General features: G+C 33.0%; 1 protein-coding gene across 3 annotated transcripts in view; it reads right to left on the reverse strand.

Moving 5' to 3' along the window:
- Nucleotides 1-503: 503 nt before the first annotated feature.
- The window catches only part of LOC126760437 (rhophilin-2), a 130,981-nt gene continuing 109,423 nt past the window's right edge, over nucleotides 504-22,061 (reverse strand). For all 3 annotated transcript variants that reach the window (XM_050476062.1, XM_050476063.1, XM_050476064.1), the window contains 11 exons: nucleotides 20,480-20,596; nucleotides 20,252-20,379; nucleotides 9,057-9,210; nucleotides 8,489-8,630; nucleotides 6,263-6,579; nucleotides 5,988-6,132; nucleotides 5,421-5,695; nucleotides 2,344-2,476; nucleotides 1,892-2,214; nucleotides 1,670-1,822; nucleotides 504-1,572 (listed from right to left, as the gene is read on the reverse strand). In XM_050476062.1, the coding sequence (XP_050332019.1) occupies nucleotides 1,369-1,572; nucleotides 1,670-1,822; nucleotides 1,892-2,214; nucleotides 2,344-2,476; nucleotides 5,421-5,695; nucleotides 5,988-6,132; nucleotides 6,263-6,579; nucleotides 8,489-8,630; nucleotides 9,057-9,210; nucleotides 20,252-20,379; nucleotides 20,480-20,596 (2,091 nt within the window). In that variant the 3' untranslated portion in view covers nucleotides 504-1,368. The remainder of the gene's footprint in view (nucleotides 1,573-1,669; nucleotides 1,823-1,891; nucleotides 2,215-2,343; nucleotides 2,477-5,420; nucleotides 5,696-5,987; nucleotides 6,133-6,262; nucleotides 6,580-8,488; nucleotides 8,631-9,056; nucleotides 9,211-20,251; nucleotides 20,380-20,479; nucleotides 20,597-22,061) is intronic.

The raw sequence follows: 22,061 nt of genomic DNA on the forward strand, positions 1-22,061 counted from the left end.
CTGATTTTGGACGACCTTCGCGAAATTCATCTTGGAGTAATATACGACCTCGATTGAATTCACCATACCATCGATAAACGGTGGCCCTTGATGGAGCTTTATCGTCAAAAATTTAATTACGTTCATCGGTGCACTCTTGATGTGTTAATCCACGTCGAAAGTTTGAAAAATAATCACTCGAAAATGATCGCGATTTAAATCCATTTTTTATTCCAGCATAATATTTTGAGTTACTGTAAACAACGCAAAGAGCTATGTTAAGATGTTCTGAGTGTACATACCATCAAAAATGTCAGAACACTAGCGTTGACAAATCCCAAAGTATAGTCTGATTTTAAAAAATTTCAAATACTTTCCAAAACTTCAACCTAACCTTCAAAATATTTTTTTTTTAACCAAAAATAATTCCACCGAGACATTACTCCTTTATTAAATGAATATTCTTTATTTTTACATTCAAATAAAAATATATATGATACAATAAATGCGTATATTTGTATATAAACATACCTTCACATATACATATATGTTATTATATACATTACTGATTCTAAATATAATATTTTGTGCATATTTAACATATAACTATAAACTCTATAAACATACGCCACAATTATAAATATATAATGGCGTTAAAATATACATACACACATATAAAATAATTTTTTAAGCTTCTCAAAAGCCATAATTATATACTATATACATATTTACTGGTATATAAAAAACACTTAAGGTGTAAATATGTATATGGATTTTGCACTTAAACACTGCGTTCGTCGGTTGATTTACAAAAAATATATATTTCAAATATACATATATACCAGATAACAGTAAATTTTTAATTTTTGAAGTAAATATGTGTTTTACTCTTTTTTAGATTTTTTTTTAAGTGGCGTTCAGTTGATTTGAAAGCGCTTTGACGTCACTAAATTTATTTCCTTTAAATAATATTAATAAATTTACATTTTAAGATATAAAAAATATTTTATAAAATATTTTTAAATTTCTTGCATATAATTTACAATTAACAAATATTTTCCATAACCCAGAAAATAAACGAAATTATTGCGGCATGCAAACAACAAAAAAAAACCGTTAAGAAAAAAGTCGCTAAAAAATTTCAATTCAACTGAAAATTCTTCTGTTTCCCTTCTGACAATAAAAGAAAAACAAAGAAATTAACACACGAACACATAATAACAAAAAATATTAGAAATAAGTATTTATATATATGATCTAACGGTTACTAAGTCTGCATTAGATTAAGTTAAATGAATATTGAAAGTGAATGCGGAAGGATTTTTCGCCAAACGCACAAAATGGCCACCAATGGAGTTTACATGTTTTTTTTTTGCTTTTGTTGTCACTTCAGAAAATCTTCGCTAAACTCGGCGTGCGTCTGAAGGGATTCCATGAACTCGATGAGAGACTGCCCAGGCGACTCTTCGGCGATGTGGTCTTGAAGCGTGGTTTCGGTTTCGTTGTTGTGCCAGTTGGGCTGGATGAACCGGACGAAACGCCGGATGAGCTGGCTGCAGAGAGCGTGGAAATTGAGCCTTTCGATGACAGTGGCTATGAAATTGAAAAAAATATATAAAAATCATTAAATAAAAATAAATAAAATGTCACTAAAAAACAATCAAAAATATATATTTCTTTAATGCCTCACCTTCAGATAATTTCTATCCATTGGCGTAATGACTTTCAGCTCCAGCGTGCTGCCACATGACTGTATTAAGCGCACCACCTGTTGATGTGAATACCATTTAACATCGATGCCGGCGATTTCCACTATAAAATCACCCTCCTTAATGCCGCCCAACTGTTTGTTCAAAAATAAAAAAATAAATAAATGAATATCAAGATATATAAAATTAAAACAACAACTCACATCAGCCAGCGAGTTGATTTCGACATGCGCTATAATGACCGGCGCATCGCCACGCACATGAAAGCCGAAGCTCTCCACATCCTCTTTATATTGACTGCAGCCAACTTCGTGGCCCTCGTTTGGTGTCGGACAATGACAGCGATAGTGTGTGTGCGCGCTCTCATGATATATGGACGAGCCTTTTTGCAGGCGTACACAGCGTGGCGCAGTCCAGTGGCGACGTGCTGAGAAAATTGCAATGGGTCCAAGGCGTTTGAATGGGTCCTCCACTTTATATGATGTGAAATCCGGGCCGGTTAGGGAGAGTGTGAATTTAGAACAGGCTGTATTGTGGAGATAGAAATAATTTACAAGACTTTGTAATGGTTTGCTTAATTTAATTGAAAATTTTCAAATATATTTTTTATGTTTAAATTATTTTTTAAGGTTTCTGAGGCAACCGTTTTTCTTACCTTCTGTTACCGCATCTATCACGTGAAAATCATCTTGTATATCGTTTTGTGGCGCCTCTTCCAGAAATTTTTCGTACTCGTCTTGTGTTTTGTAGTGGGCTTCTTTAAGCACCTGCGTCAGACTTAGTTTGTTCTGGAAGAAGAAGGAGACACAAATTATTATAAGACAAATGTTTAATTACACTCTCAAAAGTAAATAATTCTCCTCTCGAAATGGACCTTTTGCATCAGAAAATAATAATGCTTTTTATAGAAAATAATATTAAACATAACCAAAGGAAAGTTTGGGCTCGGTAGATATCAACAATTGTTTTAAACTCATGGTCGCTTACTTTTTCGCTTAAACCACATATTTAATGCATTAAAAATACGGAGCAAGGCCATATCCAAACCATAACCTTGACTAGGACTAGTTCAGCACTAGTGCCACCAAGCATTGAGTGAGGCTTGAGTAATCAAAAGTAGTAAAAAGTTGCATTATGCGAATTGTCTAAAGAAAAAGTGCTTGAAAATCAGTGCTAGTAAAGGTTCTCAAAAGCTCTCATGGACCGACTTAACACATTTTGTTTAATGTATTGGAAATGATGCGTGTATGTGTTAGCATGATTGTATTGTTCTCTATTTTGAAGGCGATTATAAATTATATTTTGAAAATAAAAAAAAAATTGTATTAAAATACTTGTACGTAAAAATGTATTATTTTTGTCAGTCCGGATCAAATTTGGTCAGATGGTATGTATCTTAGAATGCTCGTATTAAGAAAATTCGATAGACTTTGAGGAAGATTGAAATAAAATCTCGAATTGGTTTCGAAAAGACCAGTATTATTACCATCAATTGGCAAATATTGAGATCGCAGTAAGTATGTATATCAGTCAATGTCTTACCATCAATAATCGATAGAACAGGTGGGCTTTAGAAAGCTATAACTATAAGTATGGCATATATTAAATATTATGTTACAAAAGCTTACTTACTGATTGTGTTAAGAAATAAAGCCCTAACGCAAAGTTAAAGAGAGAACAGTGCGACTCAATAAGATTTAAAGAGCTCTAAAGATTTTTAATACAATTTTTTTGCTTTTATCAATACCGCTTTTCTGTAAGGGAAATCATACACATAAAGAAGAGATCAAGTTTTAAAAGAGAATCCTATGTAGTCTATTGATTTCTTAACTTATCTTGTACAAACATATTTTTTACTGTGTCTTATAAGAGTTTTGGCTAAAATTTGTTTTCGAGAACGAGAAGCACAGTTCCGCTGCTGAGCACGTTCACTTTTTATTTACCTGATGATTCATTAGCTTTCCTTTAATAAACTTTAGCTTAGAAGAAATCGTATCTCAAGTTAAGCGTATACCGCTCTAAAAATAAAAAATCGATTTTTTTATGTTTCCAAAGTGTAACTATTCTAGAATATGTCTACAGGAGGATTTTTCAAAAGTTAAATTATTTTCGGAGATAAAGGCATCCAAACTGGTTCGTCCAGTTGGCAAAACTTTAAACGCGTTTCGCTCGAAACTATTCATACCCATGATTTTTTAGGTTCTACTTGACCGGTTTACTTGAAATTTTTAAAGGGTCTTCATTATACAAGTAGATTGGCCTTATGTCGAAACTTTCCATTCATCCTATTAATCATTTAAGGTGAAATTTTCGAAAAATCGATTTTTTTTTGTTTCATTATCGGATTTTAATAAACATTCTCTCAATTTTTGAAATCGAAATTCATATTATTACGGTCGCTACAACGTTTCTTGTAGAAAAAGAACAGATTGGAGAACATACCACCCCAATCTTTGAACGCATTTTTCTTAGAATGATGTTTTTCAAAACAGTTTCCGTTCTCAAAGGAAGAGCTTTGAAGATATCTATGTAGTTCCAATTTGGAGTAACACTTTCCATTCTCTATCACGTTATTGAAACTGTTTTTTGAAATCTTCCTATTTTTTCTAAGAAAAACTGTCGAAAAAAAGCCAAATTTTATAATTTTTTCTCAAACCGCCGCCATTTTGTCAAATTTCCAAAAAAAAAGCTTCCTTAGCGCGATAACGACTTTTCTACAGATTATTAATCTTTTTAAAATTTTTGTTTTATTTTTTGCATTTATAAATTTAATTTCAAAATTTTAAAAAATATCGAAAAAATCAGTGATTTTTCGGAGGGTCACGCAGACGCGATCCTTAAATTTTTTCTATTTTGAAAAATTCGAAACAGTTAAAAATAGTTGTATGCAAATTGTTTTTATTTTTTTTTAACCAAGTCGTAATTTCGTGAAATCTCTCCGAAACTATTCTAGATTAATATTGTTTTTTTTGGTTGGAGGTTGGAAGGACTGTTGAAATCACTCACGTGCCAATTTTTTGAGAGTAGCTCTTCTTGACCTACTAATTTTAGAAATTTTTAACTTTTTCTTAATTTTTCATAGAATATTATAATGTAAATGAATAACTAATAAAAAATGGGTAATAAAATATTAACTGCCTTTTTACGACAGTTTAGAAATTACCTGAAACTCATGCTTTTAGACCAGAACACCTCCTTAAGTGAAAAGGAAACAAAGTGAAGTTCTAATTCACACTTTAATTTTGATCGCCGCATGAAATATTTCATGAATAATGTATTTTCATAAAATAACGCGTAATTGAATTCAAAATCTGTGATTTGCGGCAAAATAATCAAATCAGCGCATCTAAATAAATTCTGCAGCGAAGCGCATTCTTTATTGAAGATTTATAATTTCTCACATATAATCAAGGCCGACTATAAATTAGACTTTACAACAGCATATATCAATAAATTACTAGCGCTACTACAAACATGGTAAGGCACACCATGCCGAACGCCAAGCGGTGGGCGTTTTGTGGTGTGCCATCAACAGACAAGCCGTGTTGTTGTGATTACCTAATGTCAAGTGTCAACAATGCTGAATGGCAGCACTTTATGAATTGAAAGCAAGCGCGGCAGCAATTAGCGGCATACCACACACTTCATTTTATATTGCTACCAACGTATGTATATATACACTTACATACATACATATGTATTTATGTATGTAAATAGCTTGCTTAGACTCACCTTCAAAAATCTGCACATGCGCTGCAGGCGTTGCGTTTCTTCATGACTAGCCAGCGCCTCCTTGAGATGGGCGCGTTTCAGCGCCGTCGCGCTCGCCGCATCCTCCTCGCTCTCGTCAAAGGCAGCGGCGGCGGCGCGTAACGCCTCCCGCGCATTGCCGATAAATGACTCGTTGGCGGTGCCGCCATGCGATGTGGCCTGACTCTTCTTGGTGCTGAGCGATGTCTTGTCGGCGGCCACGTCAACGCTGCACGCCTCGTAGTGGTGGGCCAGAGCTGCACAAATAAGCGCGGCGTAAGCGTAAGAAAGAGTTGGAATAAAAGAAAAACACATAAGTAAACAAGGTGACGAACGATTAGTAAAGCTTATGATTATGATTATTGCTGAAATGTGCAGCGCGCCATGAACACGTGCGCAATAAATTTGTAAGCGCATATGTATGTGTGTGTGAGCACAAGGCAAGCCAGTCGCATTCCAAGCGCGCCACAGCATAACGCGACATTCTCAGCTGCAAATGGCGCGCGCGTCAAGTGCCACAACAACAACAACACCAAGCCAATTGCTTACCTTTGTAGAACTCAGCTTTGAGCGGCACCAGACCGGCCCAGCACTCCGGCAAGTATGTGTGTGTGTCATTCATTTGTATGTTTTTGTGCATTTCATTGTATTCGAGCGTCAATTGCGCCGCCTCGCCTGCCAGGTCTTTGAACAACTGTGCGGAGAGAAAAGCGTAAAAATAGTAAAAATGTAATGACAATATTCTAGCGGCAACTGCGTAGAATAACTAGTGACATAATCAGTCGCTGCTATCGGCGACGCTTTGCATTAGCATATCCACTTACATGACTGGACTCGGTGAGGCCGAGCGCTTCGATCTGCAGCTGCAACTTCTCGAAGAGACATTCGCGCGCCTGTGATAGCATCAGCGAGACGAGCACGTCGAGCACCTGCGGTTTCAGGTCCATGGAGGGTGCGTTGGTGAATGTGTCGTAGATGTGTCGAAATATGCCGGCGGCGCGCAGAAAGCTGTCCACTGCCGCATCCAAACCCTTTTCGGTGGTGCGATCGTGTCGTGCGCCGATTTGTGTGTAGATGGCGCCCAAATTGAAGAGCGTGCAGGCCTTCTCGAAGGCAATGGTGCGCTGACAGGAGGGTACACCTGTGTTTTGAGAGAGCAGAAAAGTGAGTTTATAAGTATTAACCTCTAACTAATATGATCTCAATCAATTAGCAGCTTGCTAATTTACAAAAACACAGATCGAAGCTATAATAACCTTCAAACTCCTTACAAAAGCTTAATTTTGTCCTGTTCGATCTCATTTGCAATAACAGCTATATACTATAGTGATTCAATTCGCAAAGCCATGCCAAATTTCGGTAAGATATCTTGTCAAATGAAAACGCTTTCTATATAAGCACTTGATTCCGTTCGTTCAGGTTGTATGGCAGCTTTATGGTATAGTGCTCTGATAACAACCATTCCGACATCTGAGTACTTTCTTAAGGAAAAGAGAAAATTTTCAGATAGATATCTCAAAAACTAAGCGACCAGTTTGGATATATACAGACAAACAGACCGACGGACACGGCTAAATCAACTCAGTTCGTCCAGCAGAGTCTCCGACATTTCCATCTGTGCGTTACAAAATTCGTGACACACTTAGTATACCCTATCAGCGTATGAAAATGGGCATTGTCCATATTTAATCCAAATATTGTGTAATGGAATTGAAAAGGAATCATCCACTAAGAACTGCTCCAACCTGGTTGAACGATTGATTATAGATTTTACTGTCAAGAACTGCTGAGATTGAAGCAAACAATCGACAAAAAATGGCCAGCACTGATCAACAGAAAGGGCTTAGTCTTCCATCAGGACAACGCTAGACCACACACATCTTTGATGACTCGGAAAAAACTGAGAGAGCTTGCGGGCGAAGTTTTTTTGCATCCACCATATAGCCCTAATCTTGCACCATCGGACTACCATTTGTTTTGCTCAATGCAGCACGCCTCGTAATAGAGTAAAGTTGGCTTTAAGAGAAGCCTGTGAAAATTACTTGTCGCAGTTTTTTACATATTTGATTCTTTAATTTCATTATAAAAATAAAAAAAAATTAGTTGAAGTTTGATTAGAAATACGAAAAGACTTTTTCGACTACCCTATATTTCATTGGCATTCCATTATAAATTGTTAATTAACGCTTATGTTGAAAGTTTTAAATTTATTATTCAACGGGTCTACATGCGCATCGGTTTATCAGAAAACTGGACCCGAAATCCCTTCCTTCTAAATGGAGCCTTAGCTCGGCTCATAAAGATATTGAAATAAAACTTAGCACAAATAGTGTCTCGTGGTGATCACTTATTTAATAATGGTCGACCATAACTTGCCAAGTCTCAATATACCGAATATGTAGACTTATAACTGAAAATATGGGTAATTTATAAGATAATTTACTGAAATCTGATAATAATTTGATCAGGTGACGAAAATTAATAATATCGGTTATGTACTTCCTCTAGCGCCTTTTTTTTTTTTAATTTCCGATCTTGTCTTCATACCAAATATGTATAACGATAAATACGTGAGATATTTAGAGGAAATTCAGCGGACATTTTTAAGTGACCATATTATGGTTCATCATTAGAATTAATGTAGTTGACCCAGACCTTGGTTTGGCTGCCATAATTTTACATAATTTTAAGTTTTTGTGCCTCCTCTCTATTCTTGAGTGAATATTTTAAAATTAACAGAAAGTGGTACCGACTAGGAAGTGCGTCTATTTCGAACCTTCAACTCATACATGGAATTTTTATTAAAGACACTGACACCAAAAATTATATCCATCCCTTCATCCACCTCTTCGATTGGCCCGAACGCATTCCTTCCTTTGTTTATATAAAATTTGTGCAGACTACTTGAAATATTTTTCTCACATTACCATTTAATAATTTCGAAGAGCATTTTTCCATATTCACTTCAACCCGAAAATAGCACTTCCTTACTTATTTGATTTTTTCCCAAAAATTTTCCGAACACTTTATAAAAATTTTAAATTACTCACCGGTTAGCGAATCGTACCACTCAAAGTAAACGCCCAAATTCCGATCTGGCGGAAAGAATCTCCGTTCCACATAGTACAACAAATTGTAGTAACGGAAGAGCAGTGCCACGCCTTGCGCATCGCGTGATGGTGTTCTGGACGCCTATAGAATGCAAGTAAAAGAAATACAATATTTTACACAACCGAGTTCGTTGCTTAAGTCTTTTGATTGATATATTGTATTTATATCGCCACTTAAAATGCAAAATAACGGAACATAAAAAAATTCTAAATTGAGTGTTTTATTGCTTACGATTCACTACATCATATTACATATTATTATGATACATATCATAAACTTTTAAGTTTCCGCTGTCAGATATAACCAATATATAAATATATAACCATTATATAACCAATATATAACCACTATATAACCAATATATAATAATTTTATAACCAAAACTCAATTTTTATTTCAATATGTATGGTTTCTATTATATTGCTTTTTCTTCACTTCTTAACTTATGAAAAGTGCTGTTACGTTATTTTACATTTTAGTTGACGATATATAGGCTAAATAATTTACCTGTCTGGTGTCTGTGATGTCGGCGATGGCATCCACGTACAAAGATGGCTCCTCACTATAATGTTCCAATATTAAGTCGGAGAATGGTTCCATAAAACTGATTTCTTTTGTTTCCTTCAAGCCAAGTGGTATCATTGGCATAAAATTTTCATGACTGTAAATGAAATAAATAACGGGAAAATATTGCATTATTTAGCGCAAGAATTTGTGGGTCTATAAGAACTAAAAGGAACGATAAAAATAATCAGAAAATACATATTTTTTTTAGGCATATAACAGCCTTTATCCGAAGCTTCTTTTTCGACAGCCGCTTTGTGAGAATTTTTATTCACTCTTTTTTAATTCTTTTATTTTTTTTTAATTTTTTTGTATTTTTATTTTACTTTATAGCAATCAAGTGCCATTTGGCACTCTGACCCCAATCGCCTGCAGCTATTTGGGCCAACGACACAGTCTATACAAATTTCGCCGGCTGCGGATGTTCTGAGGCGCATTAGCGCAAGAAAAAAAGCAACAACAGGCGCAAAGCTTTAATGCCATAAGACGAAGCATAATGCGACTGTAATCCGCGAGATTTTCTCTCGCAGCGGCTGGCAATTTTGTGAGTACAATGGCGAGCTCAAATCGAAGTGCGGTTTTACGTTGTTGCTTTCTGCGCGCAATTACTACTAGTATATATATTTATATATGTCCCTAGCTGTCTCTGCCGTGACACGCTTTTTATCAACTACTCAGCCGATAATACAAAATATCATCAACATTATTTTCAAAGCAATGATTTGCCGAATTTCCAAGCGAAGCTGTCCTACTCCACATACGAACATTCGCGCAGGCGAACTGTATTAAATATATAAGTATATGAGTGTGTGACAGCTCCCAATTGTCACAATATCTCATTTGTTCTTTTTTCTATAAGAGACCGCATTCTTTATTTTGTATGGAGCGCTCTTTCTCTGCTGTGAAGAATCTTCATTAATTGGCTTATATTGGCAGTGGTGACACAAAGCCCAGTGAAGCGGTGTATTCGCACCTATTGGGCTAAGGCACACCTCTTTTGTTGTAATATTTTCTGTTGTTGTCAGATTTTAAGCTGCTGTTTTGATGAAGTTGTGATTAATAACGGTGACAGCTGACATACATCCAGCGAGCGAACGAAGGAGAACACACCTTGAAATTGCGAAGCATTGATTTGATTCTGGCGATAATTAAGAAAGATACACCTACAAGGCAAAAGTGAATATCACAAGCAGCGGATATCATAAAACTTTTTTTTGTAAAAGTTCAGGAATGTTTTGATGCATTCTTTGTGTTGTCAATAATTTCAACTAACAGAACCAATTTCATTTTAGGGTCACCCAACATATTTTCGCATTACAGCGTCTCTTTGACACTAATCTCGTGAAAACATTTGGATGAAACTTTGACAGTATTTTTTAAGGTTAGTAGCACTCTAATGCATATATAGAATTGTTTTGTCTATGGCGATCTCTAGATTGGGGTTAGGGCTTTTGCATCGTTTCTATGATAGCGCTCAAGATGGTAACGAATCCATGAGTTTTGATGTGGGATAAATTTGACAGCTACCAAATAAAATTGATTAGAAGGATATAGAATTCTTGAAGTGACACAAGTCACCAGAATTTTTTTTTTAAATCTCTGGTGCTAACTTCAATGCCCCAGCTAACTTAGCAAGACAGCTTTCAGCTCTATTTTTCAGTACACGTGAAACCATTTTTGATCTAAGCGAACCGTTTCGTGGGATAATTTCCTAAACATCGCATATACTGGAAAAGGAAGCGAAGTCTATGGGTCTGATTGTGAACGAGAGCAAGACGAAAAAATCTTCTGTCATCAAACAAACAGCCTTGGCACTCGCTACTGGGCTGACTGTTGACAGTCATAACTTCGAGGTCGTAGATAATTTCATCTATCTTGGAACCAGCGTTGACACCAACCACAACGTCAACCTCGAAATCCACGGAGAATAACTCTTGCCAATGGGTGCTACTTCGGACTGAGTAGACAATTTATAAGTAAAGTTCTCGACGAACAAAGACCAAACTCTACAGGTCACTCATCATCCCCGTCCTGCTATATGGTGCAGAGTTATGGACGATGACAACATCTGATGAGTTGGCGAAAGGTTCTGAAAGAATGAGCTACGACGACACTGACATAGTTTAGCGAATTAAGAGACACTGGCTAGGTCAAGTCGTCCAAATGGATGAAAACACTGCAGTTCTGGGAGTATTCGACGCAGTACTTGCACGGGTAAGCAGCGGAAGACCTCCACTCCGTTGGAAAGACCAGATGGAGAAGGCTTGGAATTTCCAATTGGTGCCACGTTGCGAAAAGAAGAAACAACTGGTGCGCTGGTGTTAACTCAGCTATAATCGCATAAGCGGTGTCTACGCCAATTAAGAACAAGAACCATTCCACCATGCAGTTGTAGATCTCGACTGTTAGAAAACTCTCTTGCCTTTCATGACTCGGCGAATTCCGCTAGGGCGAAACAAGTGTGTGGTTCTATTCCGTTAGGAATACCTGAGTACCGACAAAGATAAACGAATGAATGTCAAAACGAAACAGTTACGGACGAAAACATAAAAAAAATTCTAAAAAAAATTATGTTGAATAATTATAAAATTAAGTTGACCGAGATAACTGATATTCCAGAGATATGAAAGAAATAACTTGAACAAATCGATCATGAAAGCTTGAGTATGCCAAAGCTCTGTGCAAAGTGTCTAGTTAATGATTCACAGCAGTTTTTGAAGCTGTTCAGTCAGTATACACATCGAATAATAATAGAGAAAAAAGTATCAGGAGTGACTAATATACAGAGGGATGTAGTGTAGGTTGCCTCCAAGTTGGTGAATCCTGGGTAACGCCAAATGACACGGCCTTTCAACTCCTGACTATTGTACAGAGTTGTTGGACCATTAGCGCTAGAAAATCGTGAAAAGAACAATATTTGAAAGCTAAATTGTATCTATTGGGCTTTGAATTACTTTCGGATCTACTATATTTTGGAACTGAGAGTTTTTTCCTATACTTAGACCCAGAAAGAATGTTATGAGAATTTAGCTCCAATAAATAAGTAAATACCGAGATTGAGGTCTGTTTTGAACGCTATAATTGATGTATTGTTCTCATGTGTTGACTGCCAAAAACGATTTTTGAGGAATTATTTGAGATTATTTCAAAAACGTTACGCGTTTAGCCTGCATTAACCTCCCTGTTTCTTACTCAACGTAAATTGTAGCCCATTATATCACACTCAGTTAAACATATTTCATATTAGATAAGATCAAGTTGTGTTTGAGTGCCAACCAAGTTTAAATGCAACAACGGTAAGTCAAAACAAACAATAATTTAACCACTTGTGTGGCAAAAATATTTTCTTACGCTACCTTATTGGCCGTCGATACTGATTCTGTAATGCGCTTAATGATTGTTATTTGATTGTATAATAATAAGAGAGGGGAAAATAAATGCATTGAATAATTAAGAAAAAAAATTAAAAAATGCCGTAATTTAAATGCGAAAACATTATCGACAAATGAATTTAGAAAATGTGGAAAAAAAATAAATTCACGAGCTGCAAAGTATTTATGAGTATAATTATAATTGCAAATGTGCGATTGTTGTTACAATATGATTAGTAAATACAGTTGTTGCTGTAATGGCTGTTAAATAATCACAACTGCAACGCCAAGCTACTGCAAATACAACAAAAGCAATAACTTGAAGCTGCAGTAAGTATGAGTGTAGGAAAAAAAAAATAAATAAAAAAAAAATAACAAAAAAATTAAAAGTAAAAAAAAAAGGAATAAAAAGTAAAAATAAAAAAAAAAAAAAAAAAAAAAAACAATAAAAAAACAGTTGGAAAAATTATTTTAAAAATTTTTAACACAAAAACAAGAAATGAAAGGAAAAAAAATGTTAGAAAAATTTTAAACACCAGCGCGTGTCAAGCGGATCGCCGCAAGTCAAGCATGTAATAACAACAATAATAATAACTAACATTTAAAAATAATAACAACAAAAGTAGACAGACAGCGCGCCTTAGCCATTAAGGCGCTACGCAACGAACGCCCAAAAGCACGAAAAACTTTTGTAAATTGCTGCGAAGAAAAAACGCCAAATGCCGACAAGCTCGCTGAAAAGCCTACGAAACACGCAAGCTTCGCGCACTTTGCGGTTAAGCGTTAAAAATTAGATAAACAAAAATGTGGAAAATGCAAGAAGAAAACGATAAAAAATTCCTCATTAAAAAAGATATGTATGTGAGAGATCAAGCAGATTAAAAGAAAACAATACAGAAAGATAACGGAAATTAATTTTCATGCTGCAGACTGCAGCGATTTGCTCGCAAGCGATTAAATATTTGCTCGAAAGCAATTAAACATGAGATTTTGAATTTTCGTTTTCGCTTGCAAGCAATTTTTTGAGTATTTTCCAACTATTTTGATTACATTTTTTAATTTGCTTGAAAATAAAATTACAAAAATGCATTAAACGTTACATATTGAACCTCAATAAAACAAGAAAAAACGTTAACTTCGGCTGCACCGAAGCTAATATACCCTTCACAGGTGTATTTGTTTTAGTAAATATGTGTCCAGGTGTATGGAAGCTGTAGTTAACCGATCTGAACAATTTCTTCGGAGATTACATCAGGTTCAGGGTATAAATATTGGTGGTAAAAATTATATATATAAAAATTTTAACATTTTTACAACAACAATAATAACTTTTAAACTATAAATTGGTATAAATTTTTGCATAAGATCGAAACACTCAAAACTTGAAATGCCAAACAATACTGTGGATTAAGGTGCAAATATTATATAATATACATATTTGCTTGAAATTTTTCCTCACTCGTCTGTTTTACAGAATATTGCCGTAAAAAGATTGATTATACTCGGAGTGAAGATTTTGTGTATGCGTTACTCCACTGGAACAAAAATAAAAATTACATTTTTACCTTCAAATATGTCTCAATAATACTATAAGCCAAAAGAAAAAATTGAAAGAACGCGAGTATATTAAAAAATAAACCCCTGTGGACTTGTGTATAAAATAGTAATGAAAAAACTCGGCGCGCGAGCAAATCCGTCTGACTTAACCGCTGCCAAAATGGATCAGATCATGTACGCACTCTTCCCCACACACGAAAAAAGGGCTAGTGATCCAGAACATACTCCAAGATTTACGCAAATCCCCTAGTTTACCCGCGAAGAGCCGCAACTGACAACTGGCAAGCTCAAGGCCAACAGAAATCCTCAAAATAATCGCCGCAGAGCGACCGGCAGTACTATTGAAAATGTACAACGCCTGCCTCGGCTGGTATTAAAACTCGAAATGCCAGAAAAATCGTACTTAATTGGCTACACGGAGGACATTGCAGCAGTAATTACAGCACGAGACATAAAAGAAGCACGAGGAAAGCTTAAACAGGTTATAATACGGACAGCATGGCTCGACTCACACAACCTCTAGCCCGCTACGAAAAAAACAGAGCTACTATTGCTAACAAATAAGCACTACCTAGGTATAAGACTGGGCCCCAGACTAACTTTCTGGATACAAATCGAGTATGCCGCAGGAAAAGCCGCGAAGATCACTTCACAACTGAGCAGACTAATGGCTAACATAGGAGGCCACAGCCAAGAAAGAGAAGACGACAAGCAGCGTCCTATTATCGGAGCTGTGATCTGGGCAGATGTGCTCAAAAAGGAAAATCAACGTAAGGTAGCGCCTCAGCCAATCGAACTAGTAACAAAAACAAGTAGGAAGATATAAAAATGTTGTTTGTACAATAACTTAATGTTAACACTTGAAAATCAGTGAATAAAATTTTTTTGGGTTTTTTAGTTAAGAAACGCTTTCCACCAGAAATTGTGTTAGCTAGTTAGGAGATAAGAAACAAAGCTATAGACATTTCTAAAAAAATCGTTATTGACTGTAATAGCTTAATAAAAAAACCTCAACCTCTTCTCACTTCTGACGCTCGTTATTCTGATCATAAGCCTTTATTGGCATAAAAAAATATATAACTAAATATATACGTTAAATGTAAAGTTTGAAAAGTTTTTCTATTTGTTGACTGGAAAAGTCTTTTATTAGTTTTGAACAAGCACTAAGTCCACCGACATTGCGGCTTTTTATAATTATCATGTAATAATATACAATACATATAATAAAATATTCTTAAGCTATAAATATATAAAAATAGGAAAATATCATAAACAAGCCTCCGATTCTATTAAGAGCCGCACTTATAGTAGTATTAATATGTATATTTATGCAGCTGTGCCGGTTTGCCGGTATTTGTTCCCTACAAACACATAAGTAAAGAGAGAAATTTCTCGCAAATATTTAAATTCGGCATCCAATAACAAAAAAACAGCAGAAAACATTTGTTATAATCAGCAACAACACAAATATTAGCAGGCGCAATGAGAAAAAATATATATTAGGGTGGGTCAAAAAAAATCGGATAGTGAAATTTTAATTTTTTTGTTTCATAATAAGCAGTAGCAACACAAATATTAGCGGGTACAATGAAAAATATATACATATACATTAGGATGTGTCAAAAAAACGAGTAGTGAGGTTTTAATTTTTCTAACTGATAATAAGAAAAAAAAAAAAACTGTAAGGCGGGGGACCTTCCAGTAACAAAAAAGAGCGCATACTTAGAGACTTAGAGATACTTTATTAGAAGCGTCTATGAACCTATGTTCAGAGTACCAAGCAAAAAAATATTAGATATTTTTACTCACCCTAATAAATATGTATTTATATGATATTAAATAGCAACGGTTGGCAGCTATTTGGGAGTTCCGCTTGGTTGAGTTAAAACGCGCTTGACCAGAAATTACGACGCAAATGAGTAAAATGCAAAAACAAATGTACATACATACTTAGAGGAGACTGTGCAAAGTGTAGTCATATACATACATACATATATGTGTGCGTATGAATATACTTGTAGTTTTGAATGCATTAGTATACAACTCTGTGACAGCAACTAATTGCTGGCGTATAATTTTGTCATAAGTTCTTATAAGTCGAGCTGATAAAAATTTTAGTTTATAAAATGATTTAGTAATTTTTGAGTAGAATTTTTCTATACTTGGGCTACTGAAAATTGTTGTAAAATTTAGTATACAAAAGTTATTGTCTAAGATTGCTAAATCTGACGTCAGAATATTTTCAATTAAAAAGTACAGTGCGTATGAGTGACTTTCTTAACCTGTTGGGTTTTTCATATAAATATTAATGCAGAGAATAATGACAGGTCTCTAAGACCCTATTAATTTAAATATCGAAAAAAACAACGAATTTTTAATAGTTAAGCGTTCAGTATTCAGAGCTTAAGCATATAAAGAATTTGGTGTTCAAGTATTATCCATGGAATATATGGCTACGTTGATCCATTATCCGATTTTCTTTGATAAAAACAAGGAAAACTATTGATTTATGCATTTCTTTTGAATAAATTTTTGTTATAGTTTGATTGAATATTCTATCACTTAAAAATAATCAACTTAGGTATTTCCCCGTTTTTTTCAATGTGTATATAACTGTAATAAATAAAAGATAGTGAATAATGACTTTGTTTTAATGATAATTGCAACAATTAAGTGCAATTGAAATAACAACAAAAGCAATATTAACATTTTAAGCGAGCAATAATGAAATAAATTGGTGGAATTAGAGCAATTATATAAAATATTTAGCAAAACTCGTGAAGTATTTCCTATTGTTTTTGTTATTAAGCGAATATATTGATAAATAGAACCCGATAACATATTAAATCAAATGTTAGATATATAAATTCATTTATATTCATATTTGAAATCAATTTTAATGAAAAAATTTATGAACATTAAAAATATATATTTAAAGAACATATATTTTATTTTGTTTATTTTAATTAAAAATATTAATTTATTTAAAAATTTTATTTACATATATTATAAAAAATATTTTTTATTTACATTTATTTTTTGTTAAATATATTTTTATAAAAAACATTTTTTTATAAAAACTTTTTTATTTAAAGAAAAAATTTTTTAATTTACTGGAAGAGTTGAAATGGATTTTTTATGAAAGTTACTAAAAAATATTAAAAAGAAATAATATAAAAAATGTATGAACATTAAAAAAACAATTAAATAACATATATTTCATTTTTGTTTACTTTAATTTAAAAAAAAAAAACAATATCTTTTTTATTTAAAACTTTTTTTACTTAAAGAAAAAATTATATTTTTAACTTATTCTAAAAGCTAAAATGCATTTTTATGAAAGTTTCAAAAACATTTAAAAAAAATTATAATGTTAAAAATTTATGTCCTTACAAAAAATATTTGAAGAGTATGTATTTTATTTTGTTAATTTGAATTAAAAAAATTTATATTTTTTTTAAATCCAAAATTTTTGTTTATAAAAAACACTTTCTCTTTCAACTTTTTTTATTTATTTTTTTTAATTTATTCTAAGAGCTAAAATGGAATTTTTATAAAAGTTGCAAAAAAATATAGAAAAAACTAATAAATATTAAAAATTTATATTTTTTTTAAATCCAAAATTTTTGTTTATAAAAAACACTTTCTCTTTCAACTTTTTTTATTTCGAGAAAAAACACTATTTTTTTAATTTATTCTAAGAGCTAAAATGGAATTTTTATAAAAGTTGCAAAAAATATTAGAAAAAAACTAATAAATATTAAAAATTCATTTAATGTGCATAAATAATAATAATATAAAAATAATAATAATAATATAAAAAATAATAATAATATAAAAGAGTATTTAAAGAACTATATTTTATTCTTTAAAAAAAAATAATTTTTTTTATTCAAAAATTTTTTTATATAAAAAACACTTTTTTGCATTTCAGAAAAAAGATATTTTTTTTAAATTTATTTTAAGAGTTAGAATGGAATTTTCATGAAAGTTACAAAAAAATATTCAGAAAAAAATATCTAAAATAAGTTTAAATTTTTTTGAATTTTATATTACTAACAAAAAATTACCGTTACCTAAACATTTTCAAACCACAAATTTATTTTCCATCTAGTCGTGTATAGTTCACATTAAGTCAACCACAAGTTGTATACAAAAATAACGAGAATATTTTTATGAGTCATTATTATTTACGGTACTTTTCAAATATTCGCATTTAGCACGCGCCACAGCTTACAAAAACAAATATTGTAATATACGTTTATACATATAGTAGAAGTACAGTTATTATATCTGTATAGAAAATTCCATGTCTTAATGTCAACAGCTAATTACTTGGCTTCAGCTATGAGTTACACTCATTACCCGCTATATAATCGCATATTAACACGTTTCGGTGATTGGCACAAAGTAAGTAAATTCCAAAACGAATTTAAGCCCTGCTATTAAAAACTTAGGTGAGTTATAAATTAAAAATTCTTACCTATATGATTATTTTGTTGTAGTATTTTTTTGCTTTTAAATTTAAATACATTGTTGCAGCTACTTCAGTATGTAAAAAGTGAAGTAAAAAATTATTGTATTTTTTTGTAAGGAAGTTTTAGATTTTAAAACTGTACATTGACAAGACTTGTTTGTTGAAAATTTCATTTTTATTGCCTTCTACGAATTTTGGAGCTGTTCATGACAGTTTTTAAAAAGGTGATTCTATAAAATTAGACTTTTGGAGCTTTTAATGAAGGGTGATACCTATAAAATCAATGTTGTTTTTATACTCAAAATTCTTTGGAATTGGTTGGATGGATAGTTGCTTGGATAGAGAATTCCAAAACACACTGAAATTGAGAACTGATCGCAAGCCACTACACTTCAGCCGTGAAAAGATTCTCAATGGAGGCTCAACCAAATGCAATCGATCTATATAGTTGCTGGAGTACTGACTATATTCAAGAAATTTAGAAGAAATATCAGTTTTCCAGATTTTAACACAGAAAAGTGCATGTGGAGTACTGTGATAATTCCTTGTATTATACATATGGTAGTCGAAAAAGTCTTTTCGTATTTTGTTAATAAATGCCGTGACAGTAGTATATCTCCAGTGCTACCAATCAAATTGTGTCATACCATATAGTGTTGGAAAGGTGAGATTTTAAGCTTCATTTAACCAAAAAAAATTAAATTCGAGGAAGTTGAAAAAAAGTTACAGCTGTTCAAAAATGTGTGAAAATAATGAAGAAACTCGCTATATTTTGAAATTTTTGTATAAAAAGGGAAGAATGCCACGCAAGCCACCAATAAAATTTGTGAAGTTCACGGAGACGATTTCCGTTCTGGAAATTTCGAAATTTCTATTTACACTGATGGAATAATGTCCCTAGCGGAAACATGGCAAAAAGTGGTCGATCAAAATGGTACATATTTGTTTATTTTTTTTATTATACGAAAAGACTTTTTTGACTTCGTGAAAAATGAAAAATTGTTAAGAATTTCACTCTTTTTCGCTTCTACTCTTATTTCTTGAAGGTCTACAGATCACTTTTGCTTGTTAGAGGAAAATTTTAAAATTCATGAAATATGCTTCGAAATTCGAAAAATCAATAAATACATAAGTATGTATATCAAAGATAGTTGACACCTTAGCTGGCACTTTTGAGCGGACTTTCTTACAAATTACATACTAGAAAGTATCATATCGGAAGTATTCGTAAAGCAGCACTGTTTTTATTTCAACAATTTTTCCTATTTGTTCAACCACAATCCTACTTCAATATATGTATACCAAGCAAAAAATTTTTAAAGAACACTATAATGCCGTAGTTTTAAGTTTCCAACTACTTTCGGTATTCATAAATATGCCTAACATATTCATGTAAAAATAAAAATGCAAATCGTCACGCAGTACCATAACTTTGTATCATTAAACACAAGTAACTAAGATTTATGCATTTCAAAAACACGCGTCAGCGCATTGTTCTGAAACTGATAGGAACATAAAATTCCATTTATAGATAATAAAATGGTTGAAGCAATAAATTTTTGCAATTTCTAAACAACACTTCCTGGAATGTTTGTTGAAACAATGAGATCATAAAAAAATAGAGTAAGAAATAAATATTTAGTATTCGATATGTATAGTATATATTTTTATATATCTATATACATACATATATGTATATAGAAATACAAATGTCAATATTCACTCGCACTCACCTATCACTCTGATAGATTTCCACCGAAGAATTCAACTCAGCCAATTGTTCTTTCAGCAATTGTAAATTCGAATTGACGAAGCTCAGCTCGAGAGCGACTGTGTCGCGCAGCTTGCGATTTGTGGTGGCCTACAATTGCATACATATAAATAAAGTAGAGAATTAGTAATGTTTGTTTACAAGCAACTAAACAAAACACATAAATATATAATGGCATAAAATCACTTACTTTAAAGAGGTTTTCAGCGCCAGCGCGTAGTCGCAGCTCCTTGTTGATTTCCTGATTCAATTTGCAGCGACGACTCTGTAACTTGCCACGGCAAGTGGCCGCACGCGGATCGGAGCCCTGGAAAATGAAGAAGAACAGAAATATATTAATGATTAGTCAACTAATTTTTATAATAATGTTGTATATAGATATATTGCTATATTATTTTACAAATTCTGTAGCACGGCGATGAGTCATCATATTCTTTAATTCTTGCGAAAATGTAGCATAATGACGAAGAAAAACATACCGCATGCTAAAAATACATAACTTCATACGCAAGAAGTTCTGGGTTTTTGCACAAACTAATTGCTTTAAATCTGTTCTGGTAATTGTATAATATTTTAGTGCACCACACAAAGTTAATCTGAATTTTGGAGAACAAATTCGCCAGATGAAATTGATACAACAGAACAATTGGTGGGAAATTATATATACTAATATACATATACTTAAATACAAGCATATATTCTCGTATTCCCATTAAACGTAATTTGTCATGTCAGTTTCCTCGGTTAAAAAAAAGCCTTAATACAAAAATTTGTTTCTCATATAAAAAATGAAATATTTTATTAGAATTTTTTATTGTTACAAACATACACTATTAACAAAGAAATTCTGAAATTTTTGGAAAAAAATATTTTAAACTCGGCCATTGCGACGCCATTTCCGGTGACCCCTCGGAAAAAAGATGCGCCCCATTTTTAATTAAAACCTTAACTTAGAACGAGGATGAAGGAAAAAAAAACTGAAAATCGAGTTTTTGGCATTTTGACATTTTTACAAAAAAATAATTAAAATTTCTAAGAAAGTTTCGCGACATTTTTTTTTAAATAAGCAGTTGTAATCGAAAACAAGAAAAAACGTTAACTTCGGCTGCACCGAAGCTAATATACCCTTCACAGATGCATTTCTTTTGGTAACTATGTGTTCAGTTAGTATGGAAGCTATATGCTATAGTAATCCGATCTGAACAATTTCTTCGGAGATTACATTGTTGCCTTAGAAAATAATATATACCAAATTTCGTGAATATATCTTGTCAAATGTGAAAGTTGTCCATATAAGAACTTGATTCCGATCGTTAGTTTGTATGGCAGCTATATGTTATAGTATCGGCCGTTCCGACAATGAAGAGAAAATGACGTTTGCAAAATTTCAAAACGATATCTTAAAAACTGAGGGACTAGTTCGTATATATACAGACATATTGACGGACAGACAGACAGACGGACATAGCTAAATCGACTCAGCTCGACATATTGATCATGTATATATATATACACTTTATAGGGTCTCCGATCCTTCTTTCTGGGTGTTACAAACTTCGTGACAAACTTAATATACCCTGTTCACGGTATAAAAACCCTTTCGCCCAAGTCTTTAAGAATTGTATCTCAAAGGCCTGTTTAAAATTTCATGAGCATCGGTTGTGTGTTTCTCGTGAAATCTTGCCAACCGACTTTAAAAACAGAGTTTCGAGAAAATCGCGTTTAAAGACAGCGTATTTAGCCCAGCTAGCCACAAGTTCTAAAGACTGTAT

The sequence above is a fragment of the Bactrocera neohumeralis genome, chromosome 5 (assembly GCF_024586455.1).
Source record: "Bactrocera neohumeralis isolate Rockhampton chromosome 5, APGP_CSIRO_Bneo_wtdbg2-racon-allhic-juicebox.fasta_v2, whole genome shotgun sequence".
Lineage (NCBI taxonomy): Eukaryota > Metazoa > Arthropoda > Insecta > Diptera > Tephritidae > Bactrocera > Bactrocera neohumeralis.